At 39.0% G+C, this 14609-nt stretch overlaps 1 protein-coding gene across 5 annotated transcripts in view; it reads right to left on the bottom strand.

Annotated features, from left to right (window-relative positions):
• KDM4B (lysine demethylase 4B) overlaps nt 1-14609 on the bottom strand; it is a 78128-nt gene that overhangs the window by 41472 nt on the left and 22047 nt on the right. For all 5 annotated transcript variants that reach the window (XM_015300186.4, XM_015300182.4, XM_015300181.4 and 2 more), the window contains exons 6-8: nt 7964-8013; nt 5054-5157; nt 677-814 (exon numbers count right to left, since the gene is read on the bottom strand). In XM_015300186.4, the coding sequence (XP_015155672.3) occupies nt 677-814; nt 5054-5157; nt 7964-8013 (292 nt within the window). The remainder of the gene's footprint in view (nt 1-676; nt 815-5053; nt 5158-7963; nt 8014-14609) is intronic.

Consider the following 14609-nt stretch of genomic DNA (forward strand, 5'->3'; position numbering starts at 1 on the left):
ATACGTTAACACAAACCCATTTAAAGCAAGCTTAAAAAAAAAAACCAAAACACATTAATCTGTGTGAAATGTAGGCCCATAGCTGCTAGCAGTTCAGATTTAAGAAAACTAGATAATGTAGTAGGCATGCTGTCATGGAAAACTGTCACTGCCTTCAGAACTGTCAAAAGTAACACAAACATGCAAGAAATCTGATGAAATAGCCACAGAGTCATTCCACCATGATTCTCCTCTCCAGACATGACAGAGACCTTTTGTACTGTGCATTTGTTAGAGAAATTTAAAAATGTCCAGGTTATTAGTATACTCCTATGAAAGTTTAAGATGTCTCTAATTTATCCTCTCTCCTTCAACACGTATACCCAAGGAACTGTATTCAGCTACATCAGTCACTCTGAAATGCAGTTTGGATGCTTTAGAAAACTAATCCCAACCATCTAGTTTCAAAACCACCTCTCCACAAGGCGTATGTACATTCAGCATTCAAGAAAGACATTAGTATGCCCTCAAAATGACCTGAATTATCAACAGGAATAAAACAATAACATGGATCAATGAAAGAGTATGTTTTCAAAACAAGAACATTTTCAGTTTTTTCAAAAGGACAAGTCCCCTGCCCAGTCATTAGTTATGAGCTTGTGGTTTTAAGTAACCTCTCATCCAAACGGATACCTACTTGGGTTGCCATTTTTCCATAATCAATCCAACGCAACGTGGCAAAGTTGGTTGACTCAGCACAGTTGAAGCCATGATTGAAGCCAGCATGGTAACCATAAGGAAATGTAATCATAAACTCTCCAGCTTCCTGGGTGATCTGAAAAACAGAAATAAAAGAACAACCTACATCAGATGAGCAGAAACAGCACTTTGAAGACAGAGTTAAATCCTCCTCATTAAACCTCTCTCAGCAAGAAGGCAGAACAGTCACTGCCAGCTCTTGGCTATACCTATAGCAATTTCTTCTTAACTGCAGAAATACTGAAGTAGTTCTACTGGTGAAAATAGACAGTACAAAAGACAGAAGCTGCCACAAGATCTTAACTCTTGAGACAAAGGCCCCAGTTACTAAAAGGTTCCCAAGCTGCAGCATTCCAGAAGATCCACTTTTGTTTGCTGTCACTTCATCCCTAGTTAAGTTCGTACCTACACTCCCACACCATGCAAGTGGGGCCAAACAGGCTGCGTTTCCTGCCCACACACTCACTCTCTGCTGCAGTGTCCGACTGAAATACACGATACCTTTCCCTGTATTTATTTCTCCACTTACATGTTTATCATTCTCATTCTCATTTGTTTACTCATAAGTCAACCTAAAAAATCTGAGCCTGCCATTTGTCTACCTGAGTAAAATTAAGATGAAAATAAGTAAAAGGATTGAAAACCGCAGATTACAGCTGTAATCAGAGGCCAAATGATTCCCAGTACTTCTAGAAAATCACCTTTTAAAAGCCTGCAAAGAGAAAACACTGGGGAAGGAATGTACTTGTTTGGCAAGGCAAGAACAAATGGCAGCAGCATAACCAGGTCATCCTGCTAGCTTCCCAAAGCACAGGGTGAGATCTCCTCCCTTCAACAGATCAGAAATAAGGCAAAATCTGACCTTCCTGTCTTTCTAAACCAGAAGGGCTGACAAAGCTTTCGTAAAACATTTGGGTTATTTACCACTGGCACTAAACCACAACACAGCAGTCCGGTGTCTATAGAGCCTTCAAAGAACTTCCACGTATAAACACAGGGATAGGACCAAACAGAAAATGTTATCAGAAATTAAACCACTGGCGCACTCAACCGAGCCCAAACTTGTTCACACTATGAACATCAGCAGAGTACAAAAAGAGAAAATGAATGCAAGATTCAATAGCACAAAAGCTTCCAGATGAGGGTTGCTGAAGCGCAGCCTGCAGCCGCACAGCGCGTCCCCTCCCACCCCTCCATACATCAATGCACAGCAGTAGATTGCTAACTTCAGAAAATGGCAAGATAATGTTTCTGTCACAACATCTACATCCTGGTGTCTTCATTTCAAGCCCACAGCGTATGTCCTCCATGTCGCTGCTGTCAACATTATCCCTACAATAAATTAGAAAGCACTCGAGATGATGGATAGGCCATGCAGAAAAGTAATAACTATTGAAGAAAAGCCAGCACAAACTGCCACTCATGGAGAAAAGCCTAAATTTACTGACTTCTGCAAGCTCTTGCAGAATAAATGGAGAAATCAATACGAGATTATAGAAATACACAGTTTTAATTATTAAAAAGCCCCAGTATTGATCTGCTTCTGTCTTTCCAGAAGTAAATACCATTATAGAGGTTTATAAATGCGTGCTTATTCACTTCACTGAAATCTGCCAGAAATATAGATGAAGGGATCCTATCTCTATTTCTATAGAGAAGTGGCACACATTCCCTGTTCCTGAATAACAGCAATCCTCCATCAAAATCTGGTATTTCAGGATAGGGATTATTCAGATATGGACTGCTCTGACTGAAGAGATGTCCTCCTCCCCTTCACATTTAAAAACACCCTTCCAGTGAGTGCCATAGAAAACAGAGAATTTAGAAACACACACCAAAAAAAAACCCACATTTAGTACCCCACATTCTGTAAAACAGGATGAGGAATTATATTTCCTCAAGGGAGATGTTAACAATACCCCTTCTTGAAAAAAAAATAAAAAGAACAAGTTTGGTTTTTGACAGTAATATTGTTTTTCATTGCATGCATTGGCCTCTATTTCTGGGGGGAGAAAACAAACAAACACAGAAGCCAAACACATACAAAGGAAACAAACAAAAATCTGTACACAAAATAAGTTTCTTATAATTAAGGTAACACACATTTTAATACTCAGTATGAAGGAGGCACCAGAGGTGAACCTACAAAACACCTTCCTTCCCCATATCACAAGATTCACAGTGGGAAGCCTAGCTAACTGGGAAAAGACTTTTTTTTTTTTTTTTTAAATCAGGCAACAAATCAGAAATTCCCTCCATATCAAAGAACTTCATATCCCAAACATCATCACCAAACAGCTCAGTAAAGCTGTCTTGGAATAAGCTAGATAGAAAAGCTTTCCTCTGTTACAAACTCTTTTGCTCCTCTTGCTTGGCTGTTGATCAGAAATTACTTAGTATATATAATCAACTAATCGATGCCACTTTCCAGGTACATGGAAAAGCAAACAAAGTGTCACTCCAAAGAAAAATATGCCCACCTACAGCATTCAAATATTTGAAATCTCACAAGAAATTCCTCCACATTCTGTCTTCCCACAACCATTCAAGCATGTTTGGGCAGTGAAGTGGCAGAAACTAATTCCCATTTCCTATTCTCTTCTATTTCGTAGGAGGATTGGATACCAACAGGGGTCTGCACAACAAACTTCACTTACAATGTCTGATGAGCACCAACAGGAATTTTTAATTACTATTTTCAGCATCTTTAGATAAGCGGTGATCTAAATGTAAGCAAGCAGTGATCCCTTCTTAGGTTCTGCTCAACCCCCTTCTATCAAGTCCCTCCTCACAGGGGCAACTATGTATTACACTGAGATGCTACCCATATTTCAACCTACTCATCAACTTTCCTGAAATTTGTAAAGTTAAAATTCTACCAAAAAAAAAAATATCAGATCCCAACGTAAGATATTTTCATTATTATTTTCAACCATGTGTAGCAGATAACAATGTTTTCACATTTGGACTTTAGGCTTATGTATGGGAACTGTTGAATCATGGCCTGAACCTCTGATTGACCACCTGAGGCAAGTGCTGAGTCAGCTGCAGGGGCACAGGTGAACACAATTTCACCTGAGTGACCGGAAGGGTCCTAGACCCCATTTGAGGGCTGACTCCCAAGGAGGAAGGATCTCTATCTGGAGATCACTCTTCTTGGAGCCCTTCTGCAAGCCCAGGACACAGGTAAGCTCTTTATTTCATTTCTCCTTTGTAATGCAATAATCTCTCTGGTCCAATACCTGTATACCATACAGTTTAACAGACAGAATTACAAGAAAAAATGGTTTGTTGATCCCTAAGAACAATTTAATATCGATCATAATGTGCAAACTAGGCCAAATGTAGCCACTGATATTGAACCATAAGCACCACACGTGGCTTTCTGCAAGTCTCTACTACACAGTGAGCTCATCTGACAAGCCAGATAATTACACTTCAAACTTCATTCATCATAGCCTTCCACTAGGAAAAATGAAACAGTTTCTGAAGCACTAAACTGAATGAATTCATGATTTTTATGCTATAAAAGAGCACAAAACTTTTATCTCAAAGAATCACTATGACCATCAAATAGGTGCTGTACTTCATCTCCGGTGGACTAACTCTAGCAAAACCATGCTTAAAAAATGATCAGAACTCAAGAGTTCTTACTTAAAAAAAAGTAAGAAAAGGCCACAATATCTAGAGCTGATGATGCAAGAGAAGTGAGGAAGGATGAAATCAGTTTAAATAGGGCACTCTTTGACACTTCCACTGGGGTTAGATCTGCAGTGCCTCCAACTCACTTCCCTTTTTTGCACCCTGACAGTATCATGCCCACAAACACTGTCCTTAACCATTCTGGCAGGACAAGAGCTTTGTATACTGGCAACACACAGAAGCAGTAACCGCTTGATTGAATCTTCACAAAATCCTTGCTTGGCTGAGGAGATTTACTTCTTGCCTAAAGCCTTTGAGAATAAGCACATTAAAATGATCATACCAAATAAACATGGACTCTCTTTTCAAATAAAAGGACTTAAGAAACAGACGGATCCTTACTGGCTCTGTGTAGATATAGAATGCTTTCACAACAGAGAATCTGCATGTATAACTCCAGTTTTTGGTTCACAAGGGATCCAGGAAAAAAAAACAAACAAACTTAAGACTGTTGAAGAGCTACCTGAGAGTTGTGCTGCCTATTGATAAGCCATAGGACATGCATCAAACTGCTCCTGACCAGCTGCAGAGAACTGCTGCCTCAAAAGAGGGGTGTCGTAGTTTGTGCATCTCAGCAACTTGCCAGCATCCTCAAAGCCTCTTCTGTACATACCCGGTCAAAAGGAATACCGTACTTCTTCAAGATTGAGGGTGAAATGAGGGTCATCTTGTGACGGAGGAAAGCATCACATCCCTGAGAGCTTCCAGGAAAAAATCCTGTAGAGACATTACAAACAGGACTATCACTTCAGGAATATTATATCAAGTCATTATTTAATCAGCGACAAGGTGACAAAATGAAAACCTGCCTAAATATTTTACGCAGATCGAAGCAACAGGCATACTACTACAGATGTCAATAATTAGCACATGCCTCATTGTTTCAAATACCACATAAATTTTGTGAAAAAGACTTGAATGTTGAGACACATAAGTGTTAATTCCATTCACAATGAGAGTCAGCATCTAGTCTTGCATATCTGAGCATACACAACTTGGCCAAAATCTCAGTAAATCCCTAACAAATTAAGAAACTGAACCTGGCTGTCTCCAATTTTGGCTGTAGTCCGAACAAACCTTTTTCTTAATATGGACAAGGAAAAATTGACAAGCATGCACCATCTACTCCATACTGAGATGTCCTTTTTATACCTTCTCTGATGGGCAGCTATATTATTCCTGGGAAAGTAACACAACTGTTATCATACGATTCCAGAACGATCTGCCCTACATACCAGCCTAAAGAAAAGAAAGAAATAAGCATGCAGATGTTAATATTCAGTCAAAAAGAAAGAAACAAAACAAAACATAACCACTACAGTGTAGTGGAAGGAGGGACACTCATTCATTGGCCACAGAGGTCAGAGGCAGAGACACTATGATTTAATTCAGCATCTCAGCAGTACAAAGCGCAAGTTTCACCATAGCTACAAGATTCACACTGAGTCAAAACAAACCACAAATAATTAAAAATATTAACATTGGGGTAAAACCAAACATCCTGATGTGAACACTTCCTTCCCAAAACCATCAGCTAGACTGTAAGAACATGGTATTCAAGACCATGTGTTTCACTCCATGCAGGTGATTCAATTAACAAATGGTGTTTATGGGATAAAAAACCAATGTAACTTAGAGAAAGAAAGAAAATTAAAAAAGCAACCAAGCTCAGGATACAAAACTAATAGATGGGACATAATGGCAGGGACTTCAGAAAGTGAAAAGAATTACCAGATTCCAGGTTTTCCTATATTTTTGTACTAAAAGCATTTACATTAAAGTGATGTCTGTCTGCTGCCTAGTTTGTTGCCCTTCTCTGCAGTTCCTCTTTTTAATGCACAGTTTATGTAGCTCTCACTAAAGCTACTAATAAAGCAGCACATTTTAAGTGATTAGCACCAATAACATGGCAACACATTAACATTCTCTCCATGGACTCCATAACTCTCTCAGCGAGCCCATTTACAGCTCAGTTATTCATTTTCCATATTAATTGCACGCTCATCTTTCCAGAGAGAACATCTTCATAGTATAGTCCACTGATGCATAGGACGGGGAGGATGCCCAAGCAGTAACACTGCTTCATTGTGGTTTTTAGACATTATTCATCCCAATTTCCAAAAGGTACTAAGCAAAATAAAAGAACCAGCTCAAAATAAAGATGAGATCGTGGATAACGTGTCTGGTTTACACAGTGTCAACCTCCGCTGTGCTTCAAAATTTTATTCTTTTTTCTACAAGTATGAAACAGTCACCAGAATGTCAGACTGTCAGCAAGAAATGCCATTACTATGAAAACCTACTGTTTTTCTATTACTCCTTAGCATCAGAATACAGCCTTCCAGATCTTCCTGCCACTCTTAGCACAACAGTGCTTTTGCTGCATTATCTTCAACAACAGATTTAAATCATTAGAGTACACCTCACTGAGGATGGAATACGTAAATTTTGAGTTAATTATCCCAAAACACTGGCTTTTTTTTTTTTTTTTTTTGTCCAGGCGGCACTTAGAACATTTGCGAATATAAAGAACAGGAACAAAGCACAAATAAAACATCAACAAGTAAAGGCATGTATTTCTGCAGTCAGTCATCTTTCCTGAAGCTGCCACCATTACCAATTGGAAACCAGAAGCGTCAAAGACAAAATGCTGATGTCCATGCCTGCTGCTCGCAGGATGACCTTGGCAGGTACTTAGGCAAGAACTGCACACACGTCTTTGGGCAGCTGAGGCTGGCATTTGTAAAGTCAAGAATTACAACAGCCTGGGGGAAATTTATCACAGCCCAAGCTAGCCCTGCTCTTTGAGATGGACTTTACTGTATTGAAAAGATGATGGAGGATGAGGCTGGAAAGGAATGCCACCAACAACGCTGTGTGTCGTCGTAGAGGGAGGAAAGAACTCCACTAGCTGTTCTCCATGAGTGCTGTTGTTGAATTTGCTTAAATAAGATTTAAAGTAATCTGCCAATACTATATACATAACATTTATAACACAGGAAGAAATAATGGTTTTTAGCACACCTTTTCCCAGCAGAGTGCGTGTACGGCATGGAATCATCACCAACACTTCACAGACTGCACACCACCGAACTGGAACAACAGAGTTCTCACCACACTGTCACAAACCTCCTACAGAGATGCATGATGAACTCCATTTCCCCTGCATGGTCTCGATGCTTTGAAAATCAAGCTGTTTCCACCAATTTTAGTTAGGGCCATGGTGTGTTAGAAGACACATTTTGAGAAAACAGTTGCACTATGAAGAACTGTACAAAGCACTTCTGACATGACAAGGTTTGTGACTCTGAGGCTATTCCATCAATGTAGGTTCATCAAGCAGCTCTTTCAAGAGTAAATTATAGCAGTCAGTTCAAAATAATTCTTTATAAATCTTAAAATTCTTTACAAACGCATTGTAAAATTAAGGGTTGGATCCTCTTCTGGAATGCTTTCGTTTTCACTAAGTACATATCCATGTATTTATCCAAACAGCATTAACACAGGAAGAAGCCAAGCTTACCTTTCGCCAAGCGTTCCAATCTCTTGCCATGTTCTGGAGGTATGGCATACCTAGGGCAAAGTTAACAGAGAAGAAAAAAAAATAATCACACTACAACATAAAAACAGTGAAAAAAACTAAAAACAATGGTAGTAATAACTTTTAGCACAGCACCCTAACAATAATGTCTCAAAACGTAAGCAAAGATTCAGAAGTCTGAAAGGTATTGGTAACACATTGGAACAAAAGGAGGAGGAAAGTCAGTATCTCAGTAAAGCCCTTAAACGTGTTACACAACGCATGAGGTTTTCCTGCCACTTTTTAAAAAACACCATCTCAAGCCTCATAAGGTGTGAGGAGAACAGAGGTGACAAACTGACAGCGCAACAGAAATCAGTCAGCATAGGGAACAGCAGCCTTGTTTTCTGCAGGAAGGATACATGCAAAAGAAACTCACGAGGCTGTGCTAATGACGAAGACATAAAAAATTCCAGATGGGCTGAGAAGGTGTGAAGGAGGACCTGTGTGCACTGACATCTACAGGGAGTGAGGATGAACATTTTTTCAAAGACAAGCGTGCAAATTGTTTCTGATTTTCTTCAAAAAGTAAATACTTTTCATAACAGCCAAAGCAGCCAATACTTGTATTCGAGCGGGATTGCATTGACTGATTTGAAATGAGCAGAATTAAACTGTTAGGTAAATGTCTTGAAGAGGTGGATGGAAAAAGTGTGGTCTTCAGAGGAAAAACACATTAAAGAATGCATGGAACTATTTCTACATTTTTAAAAGACAGTTTTCTGTGATCAGAAGTAAAAAGTGTACAAAAGAATGTCACTGAGAAGAGATGTTTGTCCTGTGAGTCCTGTGTTTGTTTTGTGCTGGTGCAAAGTACTGAATATAATTCAGGAAAAACAATCAACTGCCTCAAGTCACACAATACTGAGATATCCTTCTGTGATCTCCACCCAGAAGATCTCAGTTACCTTACTCCTTTGAAGTTACACCGCCTCGGTATTCACAGAAGGAAAAATCAAGTATTTAAGACTTTACACACTCAGGTCATGATGTGACTGAACACGACGATATACCCAAACATCTTTAAAAGGATGGCACAAATAATAATGCCAGTGGAATTTGTTAAATTGTTGTTTACATACTGCATCAAATTAAATATGGCTGTCATACCTTTTTTCATAACAACATGAGAGAGTTTTGAAAATATATTTATTACCACCTATATAACTTTTGCACAATGTTAATAATAAAAAAATGAGTTATTATTATCTTCAATAAAGTTGTCAAAAGCATCACATCTCATTACAACAAGCTGAAAATGGGACGATGTAAGCAGGCAGCTGCATGATCTCAACAACACGTAAAGCGTATTGTTGTTCTTCTGATAGAATCTCTGAAAAAACAATGCGTTTAGAGGACTTCCTGCCAGTCTTCTCAATTTTCAAGTCAAAAGTTTATCTACAATGTAAGGAAAAATAGATAGAAGTCATATCCCAAATTGCTTTTGCATGTTACAAAAATTTACCTTATCTGATCCTTGCAGGTTAGAAAGGATAACAAAGGAAAGAAATCCTACATAGGATGCCCTAAGATTTAGACATTAAGCCGATTTAAACTGATGGCTTAAAAAAATCTAAGGGAAAACACTATGTACCACCTAATCTTATAAAATAATAAATACAGCAACAGGCTCCCAGCATACTCTGACCAAAGTCTGACAGTGCCTTAAATTGTATAATTATCAAACAATTCAATTTCATTTGTCTGGGACAAAGCTAGGAGCTTTCATTTTACAAAGACAATTTATCACTTACATAAACGTGATAAAACTAATCCTGATCCAAAGCTCCTTTGTGGGATTAATGTCCCTTAAAACAGGGAAATGAGACATTCCAGTCCTTGTGGGAAAAAAGCTAAAGGATTGGGAAAGAACTAATTTATGGCTACAAGGCTGCTGGTGATTAATGTAATATCCCCAGTCTACAATGCAACCTTCACTTAATTAGTGTCTGTAATTGGGAGTTGTAAAGATAAGATTAATTGAATCCTGAGGACGTTAAAAGTCTAATATATTGGAACATTGTTACTGCGTTATCTGCAACTGCAGACTGCAAAAAGCCAAGCTGAGCTTTGGAGAATAGTCCATGGAGAGACAGAGAAAAGGGACTTGCTTGGATAGGAACCAGTGAGAGAGGAGGAATTTCCAGCTTTTAAAAATGAAGTATATGTAATAATATGCAGATCAGAATAGCCTACCACAGAACAGCCTCTTGGGAATAGCTGACTCCACATTTATAAACTAATTTTTTTTTGTTTGGTCCAAGTCATTTAGGAAGCAGAGTCTACACTTTCTTGTAAATTTATTCTTCAGAATTCACAAAGTTAACTGCAGAAGAGAATTAGGAGTAAGTCAAATTCTATTTTAAGTTATACTCACAGATCCGACTGATTTATGTAAAGATAAGCAATAAAGAGAGAATTTGGGCTGCTACTTAAAACCAGGAATAGAAACAGAAGCCTTCTGCAAGCACTGCACAGATCGAGTGAGCTAGCTTTATGGGATCAGACATAAAGTGATTGATTACAAGGTAGAATAACAATGGAGGCGACATGGAAAGATCAGAAATTGCTGCAAAGGAGCACTGTAATTGAGCATGCAAGCACCCACGAAGGGGTGGCTTTTGTGTACAATCTCATTGCAGCATCCTATATTCTCACTATAAAATGTGGCCAGACACTTATTAGGGACAAGGTCCTTCACAGAAGGAACTGACAAAGCAATGATGTTCAATACCCTTTGTTACTGACCCTCCTGCACCCATAGGTTGGGGCTTACATCAATAAAGCATTTTAATTCCAGAGAGAGCTGGAAAGACTATGCTTCACTATATCCATTGACTTCCTTTTCTGTAGACATCGCTCAGGAAACTTCAAGATTTTTTTCAGCAAATAGGAGTGTTCTTTTTCCTTTAGTACCCCAGACCCATACTAAGAGAAGTTTCCTCTGGAAGACACCAAAACCAAAAGCCACCCCATCAAAAACTTGAAGGAAAAAGAAAAAAACACACATAAAACTGCTTCCTTTCTCTGTCCCATTAAGGCCGTAGCATATAGGCACAACGCAAAGTTGTGGAAAGAGTAGGAAAAGCACCTAAATACAAGAAAAATGCCACTTAGACTTCTGCATCAATTGGCCAGAAATAGACTGTAATATCCAGTAAAGATCTCAACTTGAGAATATCAGACTGACAGCTACCCGACACTTCATCACAGTTGACACAAGCAGTTTTCTGACATCCATCTGCCCAGGTAGAACTGAACTAAGAGTACTGCAGACCTACCTTTGCTTCAGCCTTCAGTAGACACTTCTTTATAACCACAGCAAAGATGAAGCAAGGATTTTCTGTCATCCCAAACAGTCATAAAAATAAAGGGAATTGATAGTGGCAGCATAAATATTTTAACAGCTTTTATTAATAACTCTCTTTCTGTAGACTACTTATGCTTCAGAGAAAACATCTGCAGCTGCCAACAAAATATACAACAGTGCCAAAAATGCTGACCTTGAGCCAACGCTTCAAGCATAGCGTCTGTCCCTTCTGGTTCAGCAGGTCCCCCAACAAAGCTATGTCTACGTAAACAGTGCTAAAGCAGCCACTGTCTTAAGGCATATCAAACTTGCAAGAAACTGAGCTTGCAAACAAACCAAGAAAGGGCCAAACCACCTGAAATCTGCCATGCTGCAGCCTATGGGATTACAACATGAATAACATCTTGCTGCTTTGCCAGGGAACAAACGATTTACAGAACAGAAAAAAGTCTCAAGATAAAAAATCGTTATAGCTATATGACTCAAATATCATCTTACCCTGAAGTCAACAATCTGAAAGTAATATACTGATTCTTCTAAATTACCTTTTCCTACACTTTCTACTAAAACAAGAGTGGGTTCCTGAAATAGATTAAATATCACTTCTACAAAAATGGAACTTTGCTGCTCTACATGAAAAATTCTCAGCTTCCAAACTTGTTTCACAAAACTTAAATTCTAGCATAACTGACCTCTACTTCCATAATCTGAGTTCTTGAGGATCCCTCAAACCTCATGCTGCTTGTAGTTACCACACACAGAAATCACAGGTCTAGAAGGTGCATGCCCCAAAGCTACAAATGTGTAAGATAACCATAATCATAGATGATCTTAAAGGTTCCTTCCAACTTAAACCATTCTGTGTTTCTGTGATTTCCAAACACCGGTAGTTTGCTATTGTTAACAAGTACCAGGTGTAACCGGACAGTCCCCTTTTCACCCTTAATACAACGCATCTTTCCTATTTGCCATAAAGGATGTCATTAATAGTGTAATTTTCTTGGTGTTTTGTCTATTCCCCTGGAATGGTTTGATGGACGTGGATAATTGTCAGACTATAAAAGCCAGCAAATGTGCTATTTTCTATTGCTCTAAATCATCAAACAAATAAAGTGTGAAACAGCATTTTTGAATACAATTTTCCCCTCTAATGGCTTAGAATTATTATCAGAAACAATGAAAATAAATAAGCAAATGTCTTGTGAGTTAAGAATTAAATGAATGTGTCAGTAAATAAAGAGAGTACACTGACCATCCCAGGATGCAAAGATCAGTTTAGAAGCCATTAAAAAAAAAATGACACAATGAGGAATTCACTACCGCAATGACACCATTTACAGCATCAGATCTCCTTTAGGGACCTTCCAGACTAGCTCAGATTCTGAGCTCAAGGCTGCTTCGTCAAAGCAACAGGGTATGTTCAATTTTGTCTTCAAAGCTATTAAAAATTTCATCTGTAACAAAGCATTCCTGCCTCAGGCAATCCTCAACCACTCAGACCCGCCCCACCATTCCCCCCCCCCCCCATACCTTCCCAACCCCACCCTCCCCCCCAGTTTAGGAGGCACTGCTCTCAGCTGGAGCTGTCATTAGCATTGACAGAGCACCAGAGCATCCTATCCCTTAGGTCAAGAGTTTCTCAAAGCTTCTGAGACCTTTACCTGATACAGTTGTGACACACACACTGATTTTGTTTGTTACAATGCCTTGCTTCCCCACCTCGCACGTCATATCCAGCATCTTCTCCACCAAAACAGAACAATTAAGCAACTACTACATTATTAAGCCTCATGCATCTAATTTCTAGTAGAACTTGGGTACCATGGGCAGGAGGTTCAGCTGCAAGGCTTCAGAAATGTCATTTCACTCGATTCACATTAGAAGGTATGAAAGTTAATTTCACAGTGTCTGCACAAGGTCTGGCCAAACAGGGCCCACACAGTTTAACATGCTATAATTACTGAAATAAGGAAAAGAAAGAAAAACTGAGGAGTACATTTAAAATATCTAAGAACATGTGTCATACAGGGGGTTAGTTATCTGTCTTCAAAGCAGATTTAGTTGTGCCAAAACTATTGACCCTTTGAAGACACAAATGCCAACCTACTTCCAGTGGTGATGAGCAGAATAAAGAGCTATTATTCCAATCTGTCTAAGACAAAGTTGTCTATAAATGCATAATCTGAGCTCTAACCCTCAAAATCTTTAGCTCCCATGACTGCAACAGTGCTACCAAAGCCAATGAATAAATTAAAAATCCCTTAGTCTGTCACTTATCGCCCAATAGAAACCATTAAGAGCCGCTTCTACAAACTGGGGAGTCCCTCATCTGCAGTCCATATCCTGGTTCTAAGACTTAACGTTTAGACAATTACAATGTGATATCTAGGAGCGTCAAACTAGAGCTCTAGAAATTACTCTGCCCTATTCTTTAAGTTGGTTTTGAAACCTGTCTGAAAATAAGGCATTTAACACCAAGAACCGATTGTTTCTTGGAGGACAGCACCCTCAGCTCCCTACCCTCTGTGGTCATCCCTTTCTCCCCCTCAGTTTGTTAAAAAGACAGCAATCAACCCCATTTCTTCTCCTCATCAGTACGCGGTTATCCAGCAGTGAATTTGCTTTAAGCATGCACATTCACTTCTCACAATAGCCAGTCGGAAAGAAAAATAAATAAATAAATAAATCTCTGGCCTCTCTCATCCATCCCCTTCTCTTGCAGTTCCTTCACCTCAAGAATGTAAACACGTGCTCTAGAGATAAGATCTGTACTGATCAGAGAGTTTCTTGTTCCTAGGAAGAAACCTTTATTGAGTGTCTGCAGTTTTATCTTTAATGGATCATTTTACAGGACAATAGATGCTAGAATTCAGTATCTTTTACCAGCAGTGTCAATGACTCCAAATAATGACATTTTTATTGAAATACACATAGGAAGAAAGATAAACATAGAGGCTTCTGAGTATCTGCTCGAAAAACCATAATAAGGAGTAAATGGGTAATGACAGAACAAGATTACAACCACACAAGCACACCAAATCAGCCCATCTTCTAAAGCGCAGAGAGAGAAATGAGCTCTGCAGACAGGTGCTCAAATGCAACCCTTTGGGAACCAACACAGGAAGAAAATCAGGACAAAACCTGCTCGGAACAGGTCTGTGTAGCACATTTCCCATGATAAGATCCCTTCTCCATCAACATCACTAATTATCAACTCTGCTGCCAAGCACAATACAGAAAAATGACAAGTAGGTTTGCTCCTAACAGAACAGTACACAA

Source organism: Gallus gallus, chromosome 28, assembly GCF_016699485.2.
Source record: "Gallus gallus isolate bGalGal1 chromosome 28, bGalGal1.mat.broiler.GRCg7b, whole genome shotgun sequence".
Taxonomy (NCBI): domain Eukaryota; kingdom Metazoa; phylum Chordata; class Aves; order Galliformes; family Phasianidae; genus Gallus; species Gallus gallus.